Genomic DNA, 24992 nt, shown 5'->3' with positions numbered 1-24992 from the left:
TTGTCCCAGCCCTTCCTTGCATAAATTTTGATGATAAAATCCTGCTTCCTTTAGGAAGACTTTCTCAAAAAAGTAACCTTTCCATTTTATTCCATTAAAAAAAAAAAGTTTTAGTGGCTTGTGAGTAGAAGTAATAGAAAACTGGAGGATTTTTAACATTTAACTGAAGGTTTGAAAAGTACTGACCATCAGCAAAAGTGAATGAAATTAAAATGTTCTGGGTTTTTTCCCCCCCCTTTGAATGTACAACAGTTAAGAAATTATCTATTTATGAACAATCTTAAAATAACAGGTTGCTCTATCCAGTATATCATGCAGGAGAAAATCTAAAAAAAGCAAAGTCACAACAGCATGAGAGATGGAGAAATTCAAACGCAGTAGCAGATCTATTAACGGCCTTTTGACTGTGGTGGAGGAGCAGAACATCAAGGAGGAATATACATGATTAATAGCTTAGAGTTGGAAACAGAGAAGAAGAGTTTTCACAGAATGCATTCTAAAAATTTTGCTCTTGGTAGTATTCTTATAAGTAGTCTTTCAAAATTTTAGATACTGTGGGTCCCTGTGTGGTATTTGGCTGTTCTTTAAGGGGAGTTAATGTGGGGCAGCTATAAGAAATGCAGTAGATAAGTCTATAATAATTTTAAGGTAACAAAAATATTTAATAATCACCAGTTGCCATCTACGTTTATTTTGTTAGCCCTGTCTTCAAATGTCACAGTAGCTGAAGTTGAGCAAAACCATGGTCTTCTATATTTCCTCAAGTGATTAATAACTCCTGGCCTGAAAATTCTATAATTGATTTGATGTTCGAGAGTTAATGTTGATCAAGTATCAAATGGTTTTGGTTATATGGTTCAAAGTGGCAGTTTCCCAGTTAGCAGCTTTGAAGAGGCCAACTCCAGATGTGGCTCATTCTTCTCTTGGATGTTTTCCTACAGACTAGGTAGCTTATGTTCCTGTCTGTAAATAGGCTTCCTCATAGGAATCAACCAGAAGAGGTCTTCTACCAACCTCGGGTTTCAGTCTTTAAAAGAATGAAAAAACTTCAGCGTTTGCATGGATAAGGTTTTTAAGCAAGTTTACTGTAGGCAGTAAAGAGTTCAGAGTTAGTGGTTTGGGTCAGTGTGCTGGGTCAGTGTGCTACTGCTGGTTGCCATTTAGAAGTTTGTTTCTGTAATGGGGAAACAGACAGTTATGAAGCCGTGAATTTTGAAGGATAAAATGCAAATCTGTTCATCAGGAACAATCAAACTTGAAGAAGCCTGGAAAAAAAAGAAAAAAGGAAAAAAAGGAAAAAGAAATCTAAGCGTCTAATAGTTTGAGAAGGGTAGGTATATTCAGGCTACCTTGTCAGATATTGGGATGAGACTACGGTGGCTTGGCAGCTTCTCCCTTCTTCTTAGCCAGCTGGATTACAGCAGCAGCCCATCCAAGGAAGTAATTCTTACAACCAGATATCTAGCTTCTCTGCCAGCTCACATTTGTTTTGAAAGCAATTAACTGCAAGAAACTTGATTGCATCCAGCCAGTAATTTCCTTTGGACTCAGAGATAATAACAGAAACAGAACCAGAACTAGTCCTCTGATGCTATACACAATGTAATTTAATGCAATTATTTTAGCCTTCATCTATATGAATATTAGGCAAATGAGTTTAAAACTTTTTTCTTTTTTCTTTTTTTTTTTCTTTTTAAATCACAAAGCTACTGTGGCCCCCAAAAGTGATCCTTGGTCTGATTATAGTGTATAAGTTTTTACTGGAGGTTGCACAGATTTTCATTATAGCTGCAGCATTTATATTGTAATTAAGGCTGTGTCAGTGTTTTTATTATGACCTTGCTTCAACAAATTACTCCAGGCTGAAACTTGATGTACAGGAGCAAAATTTACTCTTTGCAAAGCACAGGAAATAGGCTATGTTTGTCTGTGTGGCAGTAGCACACTCTCCTCTCTTTTTTCTTTCTCATTGTGTTGGGTATTTTTCTTGTAAATCTCAGTTTGGGTGCAATTCATTTTAAAATTGTCAATAGTGTAAAGAAGAACAAGTACAGAAACAGCTTTTCCTATGTGAGTCCTAGGAAAAAAATCAGTAAACATAAATGCTTAGCTGTACCAAGAGGCCAAAGTAAAGGCATTCATAAAAGAATGTTAGGGGTGGAAAGGAGAGAGGTCAGAGAGGAAGCTTCCCAATGAACATAAAAATTCTTGGTCTCTGCTGCTTTATTCCTCAGGTTGGACCTCCCAGCAAGATGACTTTTCGATCTAGAAGTCTATGTGGTCCATCTAGCTTTTCCTTCCCCATCATCAGCTTGATACGGGGGTCATATGAGCATATAGCTGTTTACGGTGCACTTCTTTTGCACTTCTACAGTGCACTTCTGGCTGGTGTCTAGTACAAAAAGAGGTTATTTTCTTTCAAACTATCTCTTCCCCACAAGTAGAACAAATGAATGCTTCCCACCCTCTTCATGAAATTGTTCTCCCAATGGGGGAAATGCTTCTCACCTTTTGCTCCTCCTCCAAAATCCAAGAAAACTCTGTCCCTTCCAGCTATTCCTGCCTGATAAAAAGGCAAAGGGAAGGTGCTTGGGAGGATGAACCTTTTCCAACAGACAGTGCTTGTCACTATAGTTCTGGAATAAATCTAATGCTACTCTTCAGGTTTGATACGGTTAGATACCTTGAGTGACTGGCCCTTTACACCACTTCTTCTGTCAGTGAAGAGACTACATCCTCCAGGGGATGATTCACAACATTGCTGGAACCTTAAGGCAAATAACCTTATACCTTTGATTTTCCTTTTGCTTAGAATTTGTTCATTTTATATGTCATCAGAAAGGTAGGGTAATTGAAAAAATGGCTGATAATTCTACCTTTTATGCAAAAAATATACCAACAATTATTTCCTCAATTAAGAGTATTTCCTTCTGCTTTTTAAGATTTTTCTTTTTAATATTTTAAAAGCAGATTGTATTTCTGATGTAAAATTGTGGAAATAATTAAAGGTTACTGCCTGTATTCTTCCTTCCCACTCTGTCAATGTATCTGCAGGACACAGGGTCAGTAGAAAACTGATGAGGCCAGCAGGAGATTTGAGGCTAATGTGATGTTATGCTCCTAATATCCTCTTCCTAATCATGTACTTAGGAAAATGAGTTAAGCACAAGAAAATATATGCACAAAGGTATATATGTTTTACTTATATTTGACTAAGACCAGTTTCCTTTGATATTTATTTACATAGTGTTAAAAAAAACCCTTTCCAATAAAGAAAATGATTCTTTTATCACTTAAGGAGAACAAACAGTGGGAGTTTAATACACAATCAGATAATAGATAAGTTTACAAAGCCATTCTGCAATTAGAGATGCTTAGGTTTGAATGTGACCTCTTTCCCCTCCTCCCTGCACCTCTGGTAGATACGTTCATACTTGCAGCTTGTTGCCATTTAATATTGTGGCTATGATGGTTTGCTCCAGGAAGAAAAAGCTTCACAGTTATGTTAGCTGTAATGTCTAGCCATCGCTTTGTTAGTTACATCTCCATGAAGTAAAGCAACTGTTAAAATATTTGCTTCATTTGTAGACTGAGGGGTGCTCCCATCTCTAAATGATTTACATTATTTACAACAGCATTTTTCTCTACAGTGAAGTAAGAGGTTGAATTCTGGTTTGAAACAGAAACAACAATTAGAAAAAACGGTAGTACATTAGGCCACTTACATGCATTCCTACTCCTTTGAGGATCTGGCTTGTCAGCAAAGCGTAATATTCTTGAATATAGTGATTGCTTAAAAAAAAAAAAAGCCAGAAAGAATCCAGCACCTAATCTAAGATCTGAAAATGGAAAATTTAATTGAATGGAACTTTGAACAAATTCACACGATCTCCATGCTGCCCACTGGAAATAATACCCACTGTAACAATTTTTCTTTCATAGCTTCTTATTTGTGGTGTTCTTTCATTTCTTCATATGTACATCAAACCAACTACCATCTCTGGGAATGTAGGCTGTAAAATGTAAGTGGGACTGTCAGCAAAACCTTCTATGTTCCCACTATTTTATTTCCTAGCTGACAGAACAGTTTGCAGTTTTATTTAGTTACAATTCAAATAAACCATTACAGAATAGTTTTCCAGAACTCATCGAGTAGCCAAAAGTAAGTAAGGAAAATGAATAAAAATAGACATAAAAAAATTGGGATCTTTAAATGTGACTCACAACTATCAGTGAAGCTGTACTCATAGCTAACACTCTTCTCCTTCCTCTTTGTTAGAGGCTTTCCATGCAATAATTCTTCTGATGATATAATAGCTCTTGGATATGAAAACATTCTCTTTACTGAGTGAAAGCTGACTAGCTTCAAATGTAGAAGCATACATAAACAGGATTCCATGAGTATATGAAGATATGATTAAAGAAAAAAAGACCTGCTACATCTTCACATTAACCTTCAACATTATAGGTGAACAGTGTTTCCTGCCAAGTCACAGTACCATTCTGTTGGTGCTTGACATAATATTTATCATTGTTTCGGGATGTGTAAGCATGTGATTCCTACTTTCTACATGGCAACCAACGCAGAAACAATCTGTCAAGGACTGTCATTGAGGATCAATGCTAAATGTTACTCAGCAGGATGCAGACTGTATCTCGGTGGGTGTCCTCCTACTATGCTTTGATTATGTTTGTTGTAAAGAAAAGCCTAGTTGTGCTTACAGCATTCATATTTCACCCCCTCTGTGGAAGACATATTACAGCCTCTTGATTTGTCCCTGTTTCAACAAGATGTGTTGTTTAAAAACATATACACAGCATTTTCAAAGATTCCTTCAGTATAATCTGATTATAAAGGGGTTATGTGACAGTTTGTCTCTGCTGCTTATTGTGTGGCTTAAATCTCTGAGGACAAGCTGACTGAACATCCATACAATTTAGAGTCTGATGGCAGCTGTGGTTCAAAAATGTTGTTTTGGGCCAGATCTAGGGGCATCTGAGGAGGCACTTTGGCATACACCAAGGTAACAGAAGGATTTTATACTAATTATTACTTCTCATAACTTCATTAGATGACAATACTATAGGCTGGGTATGTAGGGGGAAGATTTAATTAAACTGAGTGGTAGTTTATTAACTTAGAGTGAGAAGGGAAGGGAAAAGAGGGAGAATTTTTTTATACTTTACTGTGTGAGTGGGGAGTAGTAAGCCTACAGATAAATCTTCATCTCTGAGTATTGATAAATAGATAGGGTTATATGTTAAAGATGACAAGATAAAGATGATATATTAAAGATGGAAAGATAAAACAGATATTACACTGGACAACAAGCTGACCTATTGCTTTTATTAAAAAGATATTTCAAGAAAAAATATTTATTTCAGAGAGTGTGTCTGTGTTTTCCACATGACAAAAACGCTCACCCATGACCTCCCATTGCCTCTTAATGTTTGCTGTCTTCAATACAGTTTTATAACACTGGTGCTCTACTAACAAACTTCCAGGCATGAACGAATACATACTAGAAGACCTTACCATGTGGATGGAGCTGACAAGTACTCTCTAGATGACGATCTGGTAAATCTAGAAGTTCTAGATGAGGTACTGTACTGTCTGAGTAGCAGTTTCTGACAATTGTGCCTCGCATTTTGCCTGTTTCTGTTTTTTAGGCTTCTTTTAACAGAATGAGAAGTGTTCCTTCTTGCAGGCTTTTGTCTCACCATAGCAAAGGAATTGTTACATGGCTGATCTGCTATCATCACTGTGTTAATATTCTATATAGTGACATAAAAGCAGTAGTAGTGAATCCTGTTATGTGGAAGAATTTAATTATGAGTGATGCTAGTTTAAATTATTTTGTGAGTTTCCTAAAATGTGAAGTTTAGTCATGAAGATCTAGATTTAAGGGACTTTTTTCCTAAAATAGATGAATTTATATGGAGTAATATGGTATCTACAGCTTCTGGATAAAAAGTGATAAAACAATATCAGTTGCATATTTCGCTATATCACCTATATGCAGAGTATCTGTAAATTTTTGTTTTGATGATCCTTAAATTGCATGCCAGCAAGAAAAAGACATAATACTAAATTATGCTAGTGTCCTGTTTAAAAGAGTCTCTTACTACCGCTTAAAATTTAATCCTTGAAAAATTATTATCCTTGTTTCATGGTCAAATAAAAAATTAAATGGAATTATACTATGAAGTGCAGCAATAATATGCATGGCCATTTTCTCTTCAGAAGGTTTGCTTCTCAGGCTGGTATAACAAAATATGTACTAATCTGGAAATAGGAGTTCCCATTTAACTTAGTTTTATGGCATTAGCAAGAATTTTGAAAGTATTTGTTTGGTTTTGTGATGTTTGCATTTGAAAAATAATTAGTAGCACTTATAAGTATTTCTTAATCAGCGTTCTCAGTGTGTTTACAAAAATCTTCCTAACTGGGAAAATACTGTTTAACTATCAAACTTTTTGTCATCTTCTCAGGATACAATTATCCATCAGCTGCAGAAACGCTATTCTGACTTACAAATTTATACTTATGTTGGAGACATTTTAATAGCCTTAAACCCCTTCCAGAATCTCAACATTTATTCTCCCCAGGTAAGAGAGATTCCAAGCTGTGGACAGTACTCACTTTACATTTTATATTAACACCACTGGCTAAAATACTTAAGTGATGTTGGAAGCTAGGAGCACAGACTAAACCCCAGCCTTTTCTTCTTCCAGAAAAGTGTGGCTACAATTCCCTCCCCCCCGTCCCCCCGGTCTGATTTGTTTTCATTGCTTTCTGCTTGGTGGCACAAATTCCACAGGAGGGATGAAGATTACCCCAGCCACAGCCATGCCTGTTATCTGGCATTTAGGGCTTTCTTCTGGGAAACAGAAGATGATTATATGAACCTCCTCATGCTGAGGTTGTTGCTTCCTGAAGAATTGCTCTGACTATTGGGTTATTACATATCCTGTGCTATCAGCTGCTGCTTAAAAGAAACAAGTGAATCAAATGCTGTAAAGATAGAAGCAGCTTAATTCCCTACAAATATGAAGAGAGGTGGAGCCATAAATCTTAGTCTCCATGGGTGCCTAAATCAGGGTTGCAGGTAGAGGGGCCAGATTTCAGATTCACTGTTATCTTTGAAGTTTCTTTTGTATAGGTTGGGTATTTCCTTGGCTGAATGCTTGTCTTTGAAATTCTGTTCCTTGTGATACAGTTCTCTTCACTGTCTTGTGAGGGAAATGTCAGAGTGCATTTTAGGTGTTGTAATTTGTATTCTGGAAGTTGGGCAGTGCCAAGAATTACCACCCTTCTTCCAGGTGATTCAGTGGAAATTCTGTGATAAAACAGGCAACTGCCTTCTGTTGAACAGGCAGAAGACAGTCACTATCCTCTTTTCAGTTCTTAATTACATAGCTAAGTTGCATATTTTGACTATTGTGTGTTCTTTTTTAAATTTAGTTCTCCAAGCTTTACCATGGTGTGAAGCGTTCATCAAATCCTCCCCACATATTTGCCTCTGCGGACGCTGCCTATCAAAGTATGGTTACATTCAGCAAAGATCAGGTAAGAATCTGTTCATTTTGTTTTAGATTTCATGTTAATTGTACTGCCACTATGCTACATGACTATGGCTAATGTTCTGTTGTGTTGTACTTTGGGAAATTTTTTCTTTAAGCCTTTTAAATCAGGAAAACCAGAGTAGAAATCTAGGCAGGTTTGGGAATTCTGAATAGGACACAGTGGCATAAAAGAGACTAAAAGGTCAAATAAGATTATAGGGTTACCTGACCAATATAGTTTCCTGGACACCCATAAAGTCCTGGCAGTTGACACCAGCTAGAGGGTGTTGCTGCACACTCCGATTCTAGCCTGTCTTGCACTAGGTATTGTAATAATTTACACCTGTGTAAAATAGGAAGGTCTCAATGCTATAGCAGATTAACAGAGTTTGAACCACTTTTCCATTGCATAAAGACACTATCAAGCAATGGATAATCAATTCCTTTAACTACAAGTCACAAAACCTAGGAACCATTAACTAATTTTTTTAGTAAAATATATTAAGGATAGGTCTAATATACATGTAATAAGGACACAAATCCAATTATATAGCAGCAATTTTAATGAGAATGAAATACCATGCTGTAGAAGCTAGATTTCTTTTTATTACATTCTTAAGATTTTAACTTTGTACTCTTTCTTATTTGATGTGCTGTATGTACATGAATACTGAGGACTAATAATTATTTATATTTATAAAATCCTCCTGATTTTACCCTGCATATCACACAATAATTCATAGAAAATGCTTTTTTAAAATCACAAAAGCAGAGTAAAATAATAAAAATCCTGCAATCAGAAAACACCAAGCAAAGAAGACAAATAAAAGGGACATTGAAGATGAAGAAAAAAGGCATCCTACTGAGTATGTGGAAGTACACTGGCCTGAGAGGTGGCTAGCACTGCTTTAATGGCTTATATGCTCTTTGATGGAGGCATTAAAGAAAACAAATACTCATGTAGAGTAAGTTATGTGAGAACTTGTTATCTGGGGAAAAAAATGAGTTTTGACATCAGCCTGACAGGCTAACTTTGTACATCTTTAATATTATATGTTTCATACCCATTTAAGAAGTAATTTGCATTTAGATCTAAATCAGTTTCCTATTTTCTGTTTGCAATGATTACAGGACCATGTTTATCTCCAGTACCTGGCCAATGTTATGTTGGTTCTTCAGGTAAAGGTGCATTAGATAAACACTGTAGCCAGATCAAAAATGTATTGATTCTGTTTGTTTTATCCATTGAGCCTTCCCTTGTATTTTCCTGTGAAGCCTGAAAATTGACTCCAGTTCTAACATTTCTCCTGAAGCTAAAGTCAAGGTCTGGCCAATTCTACAAGAGTTTTATGAGTTCTACAAGAACTCATGGGCTTTTATGGTATAAACTGTTGTACATGACACCTCTAGTCACACAAAGACAATTAAGCTGGGTATCGTAACCCTGTAAATCCATCATTGGGTTATCTGTTTCCAAGAAGAACAAAAATACCCAATAAGTAGTAAATAAAGGAGCTGCAGATGTCATATTGCACACATTATTTAGAGTCAATCCCTGCACCTGTTGTCTGGCATCACAAGACACCACCAGAGACTGCTACATCTTTCAAACCTTTTCACAAAGATCAGTTCTATATGAAGTGTCATTGCATCAAGTATTTTAGGACCTTGTATCTTCTCCCAGCCAAGAGTCTTGTATGTTCACAGTGTGGTGCAAATAATTTTCAGGTGTTTGCATAAAACCACATGAATCTATGCAACTGCTCATTGTTAACATTTTAATTATATGTCAGTTGATACTGTACCTTAAGTAGACTAATATTTGTACTGGTGATCTATAGAACACATGAAAAAAATGGGAAAATAATACATGCTCTTAGAATTCTTATTTGCTATGACCTGAAGTGTTCAAGCTTCAGGGTTCAGGTGTGAACTGGCCTTCAAGGTGTACTGGCCTTCGGCTTCCATCTCATCCATGAAGTGTAACAGCAGGGAGGAGGATACCAAATGATTTAGACCATTCTAGCTAATCCCTGAGTCTGGAAGCCATTTGGAGAGCCTATAAAATACTATGTGTTAAGGATTGCTGACTGAGGAAGAAGATGGATATGTTCTCCTAGAATCATCCAATGAACAGATGCGTATTTTTCTGAAATGTTTAGATGCTAGTTTGCTGTTCTAGCTTGAATATCAGCGTCACCTACAGAATAACCTCTCTACACAGCAGCAATTATTTAAGATTAGTTTTAAAGCCAGGAGCAGACTTTTGGTCAGTGTATTAAATACAACTGTACCCTGTGTTTCATGTTAATTCATATGAAGTCAATGCAGTGAGCTCAGACGCACTGCTGAATTATGTCACATCAGCTGAGCTGTGGCAGTTTTCTGAGTTTTAAGCATTTGAAACAAGCCGCATATGTGCGTAGCATGTGTTAGCCTGTAGACATGGTCACTTGTTTATGTGTCTTCGCCCTTAGAAATTCACAGAATCACACAGAATCGTATAGGTTGGAAAAGACCTTTAAGATCATCAAGTCCAACCGTAAACCTAACACTACCAAGTCCGCCACTGCACCATGTCCCTAAGCACCTCATCCAAATGTCTTTTAAATACCTCTGGGGATGGGGACTCCACCACTTCCCTGCGCAGCCTGTTCCAGTGCTTGATAAAAGTAAAATTTCCTAATATCCAGTCTAAACCTCCCCTGGTGCAACTTGAGGCCATTTCCTCTCGTCCTATCCCTTGTTACCTGGGAGAAGAGACCGACTCCCAGCTCTCTACAGCCTCCTTTCAGGTAGTTGTAGAGAGCAATAAGGTCTCTACAAATTCAGTCACTGCTTCACATGTATGCACATTGCTATCAGGCGTTGCGAGATCCGTTTTAGTAATCTAGGGAATAAATTATTACACTGAGCCTTTGCTGATCTTTCCTTTCAGAAGGGAGTTGACCCTTAAAGTATTTTGTAGTATTGGTACTAAACATTAAATAACAGATAGGAGCCGTAATAGCTGAAATTGACCATGTGGTGAGCTGTGCACTTAACTGTTCTGTTTTGTGTGTTCAGTGCATTATCATCAGTGGGGAAAGTGGTGCTGGAAAGACAGAAAGTGCCCATCTGATTGTCCAACATTTGACCTTCTTGGGAAAGGTATTTCTTAGCCAATCATGTAAAACTATGAATAAATCCTCCTAACCCCACCCCCAATTTCCACTTTATTTAATCCTTAATACTTAAAGCTGTTTGTGTGAATTGTCCCACTTGAATTAGGGATGGAGTAATCATGCAGTGAGAGTATTGAATTAAGATACTAGACTATGACCTACACCAAGCCATTCAATTTTTTTTTAAAGAGAAGGTACCAGATCCGGAGTGTTCAGTGCCTGTAGTTATCTACAATGTTTATCACATACACCGTTGTTTGTTTATACAACAAAGAATGACAGATCTTACTATGGCTCTAATCTTAGAAGCTCTTACACATTAAAATGTAATGAGTAATGCTATTAGTGCAAAATGATGGGAAAATCAAGTGTGTAAGGTTAACCTCAAGTAAATGTGTTTTAGTTTTTGATAGTTTTGGTACTCTAATTAATTATATGACACCTCAGAGGCAGAAAAATTGCAGAGGAAGAGGAATCTGGTTTTTCCTACCTGTGGGAGAGTTCCTCATTAATTTGTTGCCCCTGTTGTATAGGTAGAAAGGTTGACACAGTATCTAAGTCCATACAAGCATGAGAAAGGGATGTTATGCTTCTGTAGCAAGAGTTGGATTGTGGGTAAGCAATATATTCTTTTAATGATCCTTCTGATCTGTATCTGTTCTGTCAAGGCCAATAACCGTGCTTTGCGTGAGAAAATTCTTCAGGTGAATCCTCTGGTTGAAGCATTTGGGAATGCCTGCACTGCCATCAATGACAACTCAAGTCGCTTTGGAAAATATCTGGAAATGATGTTTACGCCCACAGGAGCTGTAATGGGGGCAAAGATTTCCGAATATCTACTTGAAAAATCACGGGTCATAAAACAGGCTGTGTAGGTATATTAATTGTCTGTCCTTTCCCAGTTATTTATTTTATGTTTGGATTCTGCTAATTCTCCAAAATGCTTTATTTTAAAGACTTACATGTCTTCTGCTAAAGCAGCAACGCTTTGTACAGTGCTATGATGACAAGAATAGTCAGTTAGGTTCTTTTGGAGTGGAAGCCAGAGCTGCTCCATTCTTTGGAGAAATACTGTGGTTGGCTGGGTTTTCTGTGTTTCACAGTTGCTGCTCCACCATTAAAACAAGTGGGAGATTTGCTACCTACTTCAGTGAACTCATGATAAGAACATCTACTTTTACATTGTACAAGATGCCACAAAAATAAACACATGTGCTTTAAAAGGATACTTTTTTTTTTTCCAGGGGAGAGAAAAATTTCCATATATTTTATTATATTTATGCTGGTCTTTATCATCAAAAGAAACTTTCTGAATATAGACTTCCTGATAAAAAGCCTCCTAGGTAACTATCACTCACTTGTTCTAACTGCTTATTGTAATTAGTTATTGATGAGCTCTTGCTTTCAGTATGATGCCTTAAAATCTCTCTTAATCTTTCTCCATCCCTTAAGGATCTTTTTTAATCCTCCCAAGCAAAGAAGAGGATGGACAATAAGGCATTACATTATTTGTATTTGTTTGAGAACTTGAACTATTTAAAGAGGAGGAGGAAGAATCAAGCTTATTATTATGTAGATATTCTATCATACTTTCAAATCAGGAGAATCAAGAAATCCATGATTTCTTACTGTAATGCTTCAGTAAGAACCCAGAATATGCTTTGGAGTTGTGTTTTTTAATTGGTATTTGTACCAATTAAGCATCTGAGCTGTATTGGGTGAGGGTTTGTGTGTGAAATGTCGGTAACAATATAATAGATACTAACAAAGAATAAGCAAAAGTTAGTGGAACAGAAAAAACTTCTTATGAATTAGGACCAAAGTATATAATTGGAAGATATTGAAATAAATGTTCTTTCCAGTTACTGAGGTACTTGCATTGAAGTAACTGGAGGTTGTACTGGCATATCTGCTAGTATGGTGCTTTCTTTCTCCCACTCTATTTAGATATATTGATAATGAAACTGGAAGAGTAATGCATGATATTGTTACTAAAGATTCCTATGGAAGACAATTTGAAGCGATTCAACATTGCTTTAGAATTATAGGATTCACTGACGAGGTAAGAGATCCAGTTGCTAAACCATTATTGACCTTCTTTATAAAAACCACCTCCAGGTGCTGCCTGTGCACAGGCTGCCATTTGGTTTTGTGGATACACACCTGTGCCACAGAATCTCTTTCATGACAGAAGTGAACTGTAAAAGCATAACCACACACTCAGAAGCCAAGACCAGCCTGAGGTCTTAGTTGGTACTCAGGCAAGTCCATTCACAATTCTGTATCGCACTGTTTTCTGTGTCAATAGGAGCTTACTGGAATGTGTAGAACTTGGTCTCAGAGCAAGCTACAAGCTTTAATAGCCATCCCAGTGCCCACCTTTTTCTTTCATGGCCTAAATATGATCTATATATCTAATTGGATTCCTTTAAAAGTGCTTCTTGTCATCTTTTACAGGAAGTGTACTCAGTTTACAGAATTCTGACTGGAATCTTAAATACTGGAAATATTGAGTTTGCTGCCATTTCTTCACAACACCAAACAGATAAAAGTGAGGTTCCCAACCCCGAAGCCTTAGATAATGGTAAATACATTTTAACACTGTCAGTTCTGTAAATGCAATTTGACTGTATTTGTGAGAATATCTAACTCGTGGTAACAGTTGGGCAATGCTGGTGATTTCCACTGCATAATCACAATCTTTTTTCCACTGTCTTCTAGCTGCAGCACTACTAAGTATTGGGTCAGAAGAACTTCAAGAGGCCTTAACCTCCCACTGTGTTGTAACACGAGGGGAGACTATTATCCGAACAAACACCGTGGACAAAGCAGCTGACGTGCGAGATGCCATGTCTAAAGCACTTTACGGCCGGCTCTTCAGCTGGATTGTAAATCGTATTAATACGCTGCTTCAGCCAGATAAAAATATATGGCAAGTTACACATCACTGAATCACGTGTATTTACTGTGCATATGTCTTTGATGGGTTCATCCATTTGTATATTTTTGATTTTGCAGAAAGGGTGCTGTGTTTATTTTGGCTAAGGCTTCAAAATGGCTTTCATGCTGTGATACTGAATTCTGTTTCCAGGACATTAACCCCAACATTTTCAAAGAGCTGAGTGGAATTTAGCTACTGAAGTCAATGGAAATTGGGTGGTTGAAATGCTGTACAATTCTTTAAAAAGATGCTTCCTATGTGGTGAACATTAAAATCATACCAAAGCCTGGTAAATAATTGGAGTATACTGAAAAACTTTAGTATGTATTCACAGTCCTTACAGTCCTTCTGCTTTTGTAAGCTAGTAATAAATACAGATCTCGGATTATTATTGTGCTGCTACTTGACATGTAAGTGATGATTTTTTATTTTTCATAATTACAGAAATGTTCACATTGTGCATCCTTATGATTTCATTGCCAGGTACTGATCTGGCTGCTTTGGTCTTTTTGAGCAGCTGTAGAGCAGCTGTCTTTTTGAGCAACTTTTAGTAATTACCCTTCTGACTGAGTGTAGCAAAAACATACTATTAAAGCTTGATGCCTTTTGTCTACCTGGAGGAGCAGACAATAGATTTTATTTGGGATCTGCCTATTGAAACCACTTGTTTTAATATGGCTGCTAAGTGTCTGTTACTACGTACTTACGATTCTCCTGCCTTCTTCATGGAAATTTGCAGGAAGCAAGTGGAAAACAAAAATGTTAACGATGCTGAACAAATGCACAAGTTGTCTTTGGTTCAAACACACGTTTTCTCCTCTCTTTTTTCAGCAGATTGCATAGCTGTTTCAATCTTAGTTACCGTGTTTATTTTTATTTTAACTTGGTGTTGCCCATCATGAATTTTGTTTGTATTTTCACATGCAGCAATGCTGAAAATGGGATGAACGTTGGGATACTAGACATATTCGGATTTGAGAACTTCGCAAAAAATTCCTTTGAACAGCTGTGCATAAATATTGCTAATGAACAGATCCAGTTTTATTTCAATCAACATATCTTTGCACTTGAGCAGGTAAATTCAACTCTGATGAGGTCTAGTTGAATCAGCCGACCTGAACTATAGATCATATTCAGGAGTACATTATAAGCAATAAAATGGGCATGTGATTTAAATGCAAGATAATGACATCTTTCAGTTGAAGTTTTGTAAATAATGTTGTTGGGGCCTACAGAGTATTGCTGTGCATCATAAATGTCCTAATGACGATGTTGCTTTTACTGGTTCAATATTAAAACTGTGCTGGTGATTTTGTAGATGGAATATCAGAGTGAAGGAATTGATGCTACTACAGTGGAGTATGAGGACAACCGTCCACTTCTAGATATGTTTCTCCAGAAACCCATGGGTCTCCTGTCTCTACTAGATGAAGAAAGTCGATTTCCTCAGGCAACAGACCTAACTTTAGTTGGTATGTGCAAACAAAAATTCTGGGAAATAACAAATATATTTTGAGAGGGCAGAATGACATCTTTACTCAAGTTTTACTAGCCTAGTTGTCCTGCTGATGCTGTGCCATTTCATTTGACATTTTAAGTACATGTGCTTCATAATTTTTCTCTACTTACGTGTTTTCTGTTCTTTTCATATTGCAAAACTTATGTATCAGATGTCAAGGGCTTATTGTCTTTCCAGTGTTACAAGGAAATAACGTGTGTCTTGTCCCTGTCTGTGAGGTACATCAAGCAGCATTTATCCCCATTTACTGAAGGGAAGGCTGAGACATGTAGAATCTTGTGTCTAGGACCACCCTGTGAGCAGCATTAGTGTTGAGAGTAAAATTTAGATCTCCCAGGCTCCTAGGCCCATGTTTATCCAATTAGAAAATACTGCTTCACTCCAGATTATCTCATCATAAATAGAAAGTGTGTGTTATTTCTGGTGTGCCATCTGGCTGAATATTTCCCTTCCTTCATGCATATTTTACGTATATTTTAAAAAATCTTGGTGCCAAATTTAAAACGTGCAGTGCATGGCATGTTTAAAACTGTTGTCTTGTTTTTATTTACTAGAGCTACATTTTTCCCTGCGATATGAAACAGAGGGTTCCAGTTCCTTCAATGGAGCGTGCAGCAGACTCAAACTGTTAGTCAGAGAAAAATAACAGCTGCCTGTTAAATTGCACGATATATGTACAAGATTTTTCACTTCTGCTAGGCTGAGTTGAAACTTGAATTTAGGTCACAGACAGAATAAATGCTATGGTTTCATTCCAGTCCTCATTTGTGTACTAAAGCTGTGTGCCTCCCTGTGGGTCCTATAAATCAGTTAATACTGAATATTGAACTTACACTTTCACAGAGGCACTTTCCTTGGTCCAGTGCCGATCAGTCTTACAACAGGATCCCTCAAGGAGACAGCAAAGTGGGATATTTTGCCCTCTCCAGATGTGCCAGACAATCATTAATTCCACCACCCTCCCCCCTGCCCCCCTGAAATTCCAAACTTAGGTCTTTTTGCTTTAAATACAAGCTTGATTAAACATTAATAGAAAGAAAACCCTAAGACAAAATATTAATGGATTCTAATGTTAGAAAAAGCATTTTGATAATATTTTCTGACCTACGCAACATGACAGGGAATTTTATCAATTGATTCTGGCCTCAGGTGTCTAGCTGCTTGTTCAGATAAAGAAATATAATAGCAAGTTTTACTGTATCAGCACTAATTTAATTACAAAATACGAAAGAGCACACAAAATATCACAGGACATAAAAGACATTTTTCTTAGAAAATGGTGTTTCTTTTTCTGTCAGCTCTTTAGGGGTAGTCACGGGAAACAGAAAGCCTCTTTAGAAGAGGTTTTAGATAGAAGTGTCTTTTTCTGTAGAAGTCCAAAGGTAAATGAGAGATGTTCCCAGCCTAAAGACATTAACATATACTTAAAACATGATGCACAAAGCTAAATGAATGGGGAAAAGAAGATAGGGAAAATACAAATAATAGGCATTTAAGCAACCGAAATATATGCACAGCTTTGAATGTACATAGTTGAAATAAACCCACTCCAAACCCTCTATATACATATAAGTAAATTCATAGCAACATATAGGAAGTCATCGCACCTTCTCATTGGCCCCTCTTATTTGATTGTTTTCCATGCTCAAAACTATCCACAAACAGTGAGATTTGAAAGACAGTCTTACTGGGCTACTTTAGAATGAGCTGTTCCATTCAGAAGTGGCAGCTTGGAAGAAAGCACAGAGAAGCTGGCGCACAGCTATTTTTGAACAATCTGATAATATAAGTGTTTATAATAGTTCTGGCTTCTTGAGAAGCAAACTGTCCCTAATTAGGATGAAGATTTTACTTAGTCACTTTAAGTCACTTATATCAATGTCTCTTCTCAATGTCTAGATAAATTTGAAGATAACTTACGATGCAAATACTTTTGGAGACCAAAAGGAGTAGAACTGTCATTTGGTATTCAGCACTATGCTGGAAAGGTAAAGTCATGGGATTTTTATTTAGTTCAAATAACAGTGGTATGGTCATTATTTGTTTTATCCAAAGTTTCTGCTTTATGATTTTTTTTCTCATTTTAAGAGACAAAATGATAAAGTTTACAGAAACCTAGAATCTACAATAAAACTTTCATGAGCAGCAGTCCATTTTAGAACGTATCCTTAGTGTTCTTTCACAAATTGTGTAGACAGTAGCCGCCTTTTATTCTGAAAGAAATCTGGCACCAGAAACACCATTACTACAATCATTTCAAAGGAGCAACCCTCTGGAGCCAGAACAGGCTATGCGATTGTTAACATCATGTGAATGCCACAGTAGTTCTGTGTGTGAGTGTATATGGATAAAATGCAATGTAAAACAGCATCTGTAATAGAACGTAAAATCCTATAGAGAGCATTGGAAAGACTGGAGCTAGCTAGCACAGCTGTTTTCTTGTACTCTGTAGCACCTAACTTGTTTTGTTCTCAGCAGTTCACATATTATTTTATACGGGGAATAACAGTCCAGTTGTTTCACATAACATGAGCTTTGCTTGTGATTTCAGGTCCAAATCTTTGTTTATAAACGAAATCAAAATGAAATAGCCATGTTTTATATGGTCATCAATGAAGTCTCATCTCTAGCTCATTGTAAGACTCCAAAATTTTATGGTATGCTCTAGTAAAATTTGTCCAGTTTTCTGGCCTGTTAAGAATAACTGTAAATTTCACACAGGTTTAGTAAATTCTTTGTACCCAAATGGCCAAGTCATAAAACCACTACTGGCCATTTCTCTCTTGCAGGAGAACGTTCAGTTTCTGTGTAAACCAATGGACTCCAGTGGAATTAGGCTAGAGAGGAATATTGCTAGTGATAATAAAACAGGTCGAAAAAATTACTGCAATTTAAAAAAAAAAAAAGTTAAACAAAATTAACTGATTCTTATATGAATACAAATAGGCAGGCATTAATTTCTAACAACAACAATTAAAATAATTGAAATAGGTGAATGTTTTCTTTTCCCACTATCATTTTCGAAGCAGTGAGAAGCCTATTTTAATGTACCTAGATGTGCAACTTACTCCTGTTCCTCCAACAGGTCTAGTTATAGATCACAAGTTTGGTGCAGACAACAAATAGATGATGACCACCAGAGAACCATTTCTTATTTCACACATAAACTGTCAACTTAAGCTTTAATGAGGCATCTCTGTTATATTGCACAATGCATTCCATAGTGTGACGTGACAAAGCATAATACAACATGATTTAAGCCATTTAACCCAATTTGATGTGCAGTGACATGCTATGAATATAGGTGCTGTTTATAGCCAGTTCACACTCTGAAGACACTGCTGTAGCTGTACCCTTTTAAGTCCTTTGCAGATAATTAATTGGCTTGTCAGAGCCAAACTAACTGGTCTGCTTGGTCATCTTGACTGTTCACATTTTAAAGAACATAGCAGTTTTTGGGTAACCCTTTTTGGCAACTTTTCTGATTCTGTTTCCCATGCTAGGTATTATACGATGCCTGTGCATTCCTTGAGAAGAACAGAGACACTCTTCCTGCTGACATAGTGGTGGTGTTGCGAACTTCAGAGAACAAACTTCTTCAGCAGCTGTTCTCTAGCCCGTTAACAAAAACAGGTATTTTCTGCACAGCTTTGCTAACATTGCAGCCTCTTCAGCTACATACTCCTCTAAAACTCTAATTGTTTCTGAGCAAATTTTTAAATTATTTTTCAGCTCTGCTGTTTAAAGTTTCCTAGGTACCTAAAATGTTATGATCACATTTTTTTAAAATATGTGGACATGAATTGTTCTACAAATCCCAGGCAGCAAGATTAATCCCTCACTCCAGAGAAAGGGAGATGATCTAACGTGTAGGGCAAGAAGTTATTCTCAGAGCAGGATGAGAATATTGGAGTTTCTTGGTTCTTAGTCCTTTACCAAGATCAGTTCTCAGTTGATAGATTCGTGCATACTGCGTCTTACAGTTCATAAATCATGGAGTTATTATCTATCTATTTAGGTGCATTGATGCAATACATAAAGTTTCTTACAAATTATAAAAACCACATACTAATCTGCTAGAATTAATTAATTCAGTTGATTTAAAGCTTGTTGATACTGACTTACATGAAAGTGCACAGATTTATAGCTGAATAAAACAGCAAGATGAAGTTTGAATACTTCATGGATAGATGTCAGAATACCAGTAACCTGTACAAACGATAGTTTTGCAGTATACATGCAAACAAGCCAACAAATGTACACATCTCTCAATACTTTCTACATTGTTAAAGTATCTTTTTCATAATGTGTAAGAAAAAGATGTAATACTGAGGAATAATCTAAATACGATGGATTGTATTAGACTGCAAAATTCTTGTGATCTGATATGACATATGCAAATGAGGTTGTTGCATTTTTAGGTAGAGATAAGTGTACATGCATTAGGTAGTGCTGTGTAGGCTTATTGTACATGGGCTGTAGATGCAATTATGTGCCTGTGCAGCAGTTCTGTCTGGGATTTCTGGACCCTCAGTAACCCAGTCATAGCCTCTGGTGATGCCTTTAACCTCTCTTGAGATTTCTATGTAGAAAAAGAACATCTGGAGAAAAAAGTATATTGGAGCCTTCTTTGCACATGTAAAACTGATAGCAAAATATCTGCTTATATTCTACATAGGGTATATTCCTGTTACAATGTCTCTGTTCTTTTCCTGTAATTAAAAGGCTCTGGATTACCCTCCTTCAAATTATGCTTTCAGAGGTCCCTGAGAGGTGAGGATCCAAGGAGGAATCTGCTTCTCCTTTCAGCTGTGACAAGCTTAGATGGAGGGTTATATAGTTTAAGATGGAGTAGGATTGGTTTGTGCCCAAGTGGGGAACAAAGAATCTTTGTGTCTACTTCTGACATTTGAGTCCATGTTAAACTGGTAAAAGAGATTCTTTTACTCATGCTGGATGGATCAAGCAAAGCAAAAAAGAAAGCTCACATCTGGTCAAATGTGCCTCCACACGCCTTTTTACTAGCCTTTTTATACCTTGGAGCTACTGTCAGAATGAAACAGATTAGGTGCTTTGTCCCAGTTATCAGTCCCAGTTATTGTAAATATTACACTTTTGATTTTATTGCTATTTTTAAATGAGAATGCTGATGCTTTCATGCAAATTCATCTTCCTCTGGCTTTTTAGAGATATTTTCAGTGGCAGCAGCACTGAACTTGGGTATTTTGCCCAAGATGCATAAAAGGTTCAGTAAGAAGATACTTCTCATTGCAGTAATGTATAGTAACCATGTTGGTGTATTTCCACTTTTTTGTTTTGTCTCTTACATTCCTTCCTTGTTTCCTATTTACATGAATTGTGTGCTTTCTGCCTCCTGTTATAGAGCATTCACCTTTCTATGAAAAGCACACGGCAAGTTGAGTGTTGTCTGTATTTCTGTCAAGTTGGTACAGGACATCCTGTTAAAAAAAATTATTGTGCATATGCTCCTGTGCATGGTGTTATAAGAATAGCTTAAAACCCTTATGTCATTTTTATTTTTTAAAAGTCTTTGTGATTTTACTCTATTTTTTCCAGCTGTCTAATATAATTGGCACTCACATCCTGTGTTGGGGCCTCTGTGTTCTAAAATCAGATTGTTGCCAGGTTTAGTTTTGGCAGCTTGCAAGATAAATGAAAGGTTTGGCTGAGAACAGAAGGTATCGCTGGCAAAGCTGCTTCATCTCTGCTCAGTGAAGAAAGATAACGCTATTCTCTTAACTTTCTACAAAGAGGCTTTTGTAAACAGAATAGAGACTGTGTAAATGTCCCATCATACTCTGTCCTTGCCTCTTAGCCCTCTTCCCTCCACTCAACATGTGCTTCATTCCTAAAGCAAACCAGAAAAAATAGAGATTAAGGTTTATAATCTTGATACAATTTTTTCCAGCTTTTTGTAGATTACTGACTGATGCGAAAGTTAGTAATTTACATGGAAGCCATATTCATCTTTCCAGGTAACCCTGACTTGAAATGAGCCTTCTGACAGTATCTCTGATGTTTTGTTTGAAGATGAGTGACAGCACATTCTCACATATGTTTGCAACTAGCTCTGGAATTTGCAGCGTAGGTGATTTTTGCCAAGCAGCAATCTCTGGTATGTGTAATAGTCACTAGGTGGTGCTATCCCAGAAGCAAGAGGGAATTTGAGACTGGTAACATAGGCTTGACAATTACTGAAAATGTAGTTCTTAAATACCAGTAAGAACAAAAAGATGCCTTTCCCACCCTGAGAAGATCCTCTGTTTGAAGTATATTTATATAACTATCATGTCTTCCGCTGTCAAAAACTGAGCAGCAGCAAGAAAATAAATATTAAAAAGACTAAATTCTTTTACTAATTTAAGATCGTGTTAATCCCTGTAATTTATCAAATATACTTATCCCCTCTTAACAAATGCTTCCATTTCACAGTAGCAGACTGTGTAGTTTAAAGGGCCAGAAATTAACAGTAGAACATTAAATATACATTTATAATAGTAATTTATGGTTAAGAGAGTGCACAATTACAGATTTGAGACACCAGAACTTAAACATTCTGGCACTAATTTTGTAGTGTGTACAGCATGTTTTGTCATCTTTCAGTGGAAACTTAGGCACATTCAGCATGTTTTGGAATCTGTTTGCACTTTCTAGGGACCTTTAACCTCAAAACTGAATGAACATATTCTGGTTTAACCTACCAGTTCTCCCAATTGCTTCCATATTTGTCACTTTTTTCTACAGACACAGCTTCTTGTGCTGAGAACTCTGTATATTCTGAAATTAAAACAGAATTTACTCCAAATACAAGAAAGAAGTAGAGCATATAAAAAAAAAAAAAACGTTGCCACTAGTCCAGTTGAATATGCATGTTCACATTCAGATATAATGCATTCCTGTTTGTCTCTAGTTTTAGTTTATCACTGTTGCAGCTAGAGCATCAGAGAGGAAAGGAATCATTTGATCTAGAAAATAGAGTCTCCTTGTAAGAGAAGAGGGCTTTAATTGGAAAAAATTAAGGAGAGCCTTGGTACATTCACTGGTGGTATCAGTGAGGAGTCAGACCATTTGACTCACTGTCCTGATATTCAAGAATTCTTGCAGCATCACCTTTAAGTGGTGGTACCATCGGCTGCTTGGGCAAAGCACCAGTGGAGCTTTTTGAGACTGCAGCTCCGTCTTCCACTTTTCCTCTCTCTTACCTTATGTTCCCCAGCTGACCAGATCATGCTGGCGAGACAGGGAGGTGTGCCAGAGGGGCTTCATCTTCTCAGAAAAGCTGCAGCACAACATGATTCTCTACTCTTGAAACACAATCTCTGCAGACTTTTTCCCCTTCTCTGACTCACAGACCTTTAGGGCTTTTGTCAGGGTTGCTCTGCTCTGCCTTAGGTCCTTGCTGGAGAGAGGGGGGAGAGTTGCCACCTGGAGGGAGGGAAGGGGAAATCCTCCAGCCTTCCCAGTAGCAGAGTAGAGATGCTGGGAAACTTCCCTGTCCTAGCTCTGAGGATCTGTAGGGGTTGGGCTTGGCTGTGTAGAATAAATACAGAGCTGAGTACCATTACCACTACAGCAATGTCATGTCTAACAATTTTGGTAGCATTGAATATTGCTCAGACATTCAGAGTGATATGGTATCAATATATCATCCATTGCTAATAAATGCTCCTTGTTCATGGTGTGTAGATATTTGAGCGTAATCTGTCAAAGAGAACTGGGATGAAAGTTTTCACAACCTTCACTGAAGAGTTAGGATAGTGATGTTTTAACAAGGGAATTTTTTTGTCCAAAATAGGAGGAAAACAGATTTTTTTTCAAAAACAAATTAATTATAATTAGCCTGCCTAAAGGTCATTTCCCCTTCTCAGTATTGATTTTTTTAGTCTGTGTTCTTTGTGCCTTTGAGTCTCCAGCCCTGCTTACAGCCCTCAGACAAAAAGTAATTATAAACAACGTATGTCTCATATTAAAAAAATAAAATTAAAAAAAAAACAAACCCCAAAACCTAAAAGACCATGTGCTGAGAGAGAATGTGAAAAAAGTGTTTCAAGCTTTCTTTATGCACACTAAAGAACACAAGAACTAGGGCCTTTTGCAAAATCTCTTTAAAGAACTGCTTTTCAGCACTCCTTGGTGACAAGAGTACTATCTCAATATTAATTTGCCTGTAACTTTGATAGCAGCGGTTCCTCATGAAGAGTCAGAAACTGAGGGAAACAAATGAATTTTCTTGCATTTCAGTCCATGAACAGATACGACTGGGCATAGAGTGAAATCTTGGCCAGTTGAAATCGTAGATGCTTTGTCATTGTTTTCAGTGGAATCATGATTTGACCTGTCATGTTTGTCACTGTGCACTCCTATTAAGTACAAGCCCTTCCTCTAGTGATAAGTAGTGGCAGGTCTCTTGGCTTGGTGTGTGTCATACTTATGCACTGAAATATAGCATGTTCCCATTTGGGCTTAGTGGCTTTTTTTCTCCTAATTCCACACATCACAATAGAGCAAAAGACTCAAATACATCTTAATTTTACTGATTTATACTACAATAAAATCTTTTTATAATTATACTTTTGTGTTAGTATTTTCACCTCTCAGATAACTGCAGGCACTCTAAGTCAAATGAATCGGAAACAAAGCCATTGTAATTATAATCTCTCTACTTAAAGATGAATCAGAATTTATATTTTGTAAGAATTTGGGTCAAGTTAATGGAAGCTATATATTTTCACTCAGAACACAGAGGCTTTCCTACTTCTAACTGGTCCATATGTTAAAAGCATGTAAAAGTTAATCGTTTTTGCTTTGCTGCCAGTGTGTTGTGTGCAAAGAGAGGCTTTAAACCACAGCTGTGCAACGTAACAATTGTGACCTTTACTGGGTTGCAGATGTGGGACATCAGTAAACTAAATTAAATGTAGCTTAACTGAGTTTGAGAGGTAGAGTGTTGGATTACTTTTTATTTAGTCTTTCAGTTGAGCATTTTACAGTTCAGTGTTTCTTTTTCTTCAGATCCTAAGGTTTTGTGTCATAGGAGGAATGCAGTACGCAGATACTCACAAGGCTTGCTATCAGTAGAATCCAAAACATGCCCTAAAATAGCACTAAAAATGGAACTCATCTAGAAACAGAACCATCTATCAGATCAAAGTTAAGGTCTCAGTCCTGCTAAAGCTCTATATAAGACATAACAATTATTTACTGTTGAGAATAACTTCCTATAAATGAAGAGTGTCAATGAATCTCCGGAATTGTGCATGGCACTAAGCACAACAGTTGAGAAAGGTCAAGTTAGATTTATCATGTTTATGTTTGGTAAAGGGTGTTGCCCAAGCAGAAGTCTACTATTTTTAATATGAGACTTCACATATTATGTTGTACTGCAAAGGGGAAAAGGGCATAGATTTTTCTTTTTTTTCCTCCACGTGCTTGCAAATTGAACCCTAAAAAAAGTACAAGTGGGCAAGTTTAAGAACAGATCTTCATGAGCTTACTTATTTGATTCATAATAGGCCATTCTCTGTAGAACAAATCTTGAGAATAATTTTTCTTTACCGTTCTCTCAGAAGAGAGGAGATATGTTTTCAATTTTCATGTTTCTAGCCTAACTTCTCAATTCTATAATTAACATTATCTCACAGTAGTAACAATAATTAATCTTAACATTTCATTGTATACTAATTAAATTCAAAATGTGTTGATATTGAGGAAGAAAAAGATGTATTACACAGATGTTACTGTTTTTAATATTAACTAGTAGACTGTGGGATCTCACTGTGCA

General features: G+C 36.9%; 1 protein-coding gene across 1 annotated transcript in view; it reads left to right on the top strand.

Moving 5' to 3' along the window:
- MYO3B (myosin IIIB) overlaps window positions 1–24992 on the top strand; it is a 183991-nt gene that overhangs the window by 70512 nt on the left and 88487 nt on the right. Inside the window, exons 10-22 of the mRNA XM_075511231.1 lie at window positions 5506–5602; window positions 6493–6609; window positions 7466–7570; window positions 10633–10716; window positions 11399–11601; window positions 11975–12073; window positions 12678–12792; window positions 13188–13314; window positions 13452–13662; window positions 14599–14746; window positions 14990–15143; window positions 17090–17178; window positions 18694–18823. Of these exons, the coding sequence (XP_075367346.1) occupies window positions 5506–5602; window positions 6493–6609; window positions 7466–7570; window positions 10633–10716; window positions 11399–11601; window positions 11975–12073; window positions 12678–12792; window positions 13188–13314; window positions 13452–13662; window positions 14599–14746; window positions 14990–15143; window positions 17090–17178; window positions 18694–18823 (1679 nt within the window). The remainder of the gene's footprint in view (window positions 1–5505; window positions 5603–6492; window positions 6610–7465; window positions 7571–10632; window positions 10717–11398; window positions 11602–11974; window positions 12074–12677; window positions 12793–13187; window positions 13315–13451; window positions 13663–14598; window positions 14747–14989; window positions 15144–17089; window positions 17179–18693; window positions 18824–24992) is intronic.

The sequence above is a fragment of the Mycteria americana genome, chromosome 9 (genome assembly GCF_035582795.1).
Source record: "Mycteria americana isolate JAX WOST 10 ecotype Jacksonville Zoo and Gardens chromosome 9, USCA_MyAme_1.0, whole genome shotgun sequence".
Lineage (NCBI taxonomy): Eukaryota > Metazoa > Chordata > Aves > Ciconiiformes > Ciconiidae > Mycteria > Mycteria americana.
The sequence above is the reverse complement of the archived record's forward strand: the minus strand, read 5'-3'. Positions and strand labels throughout refer to the sequence as shown.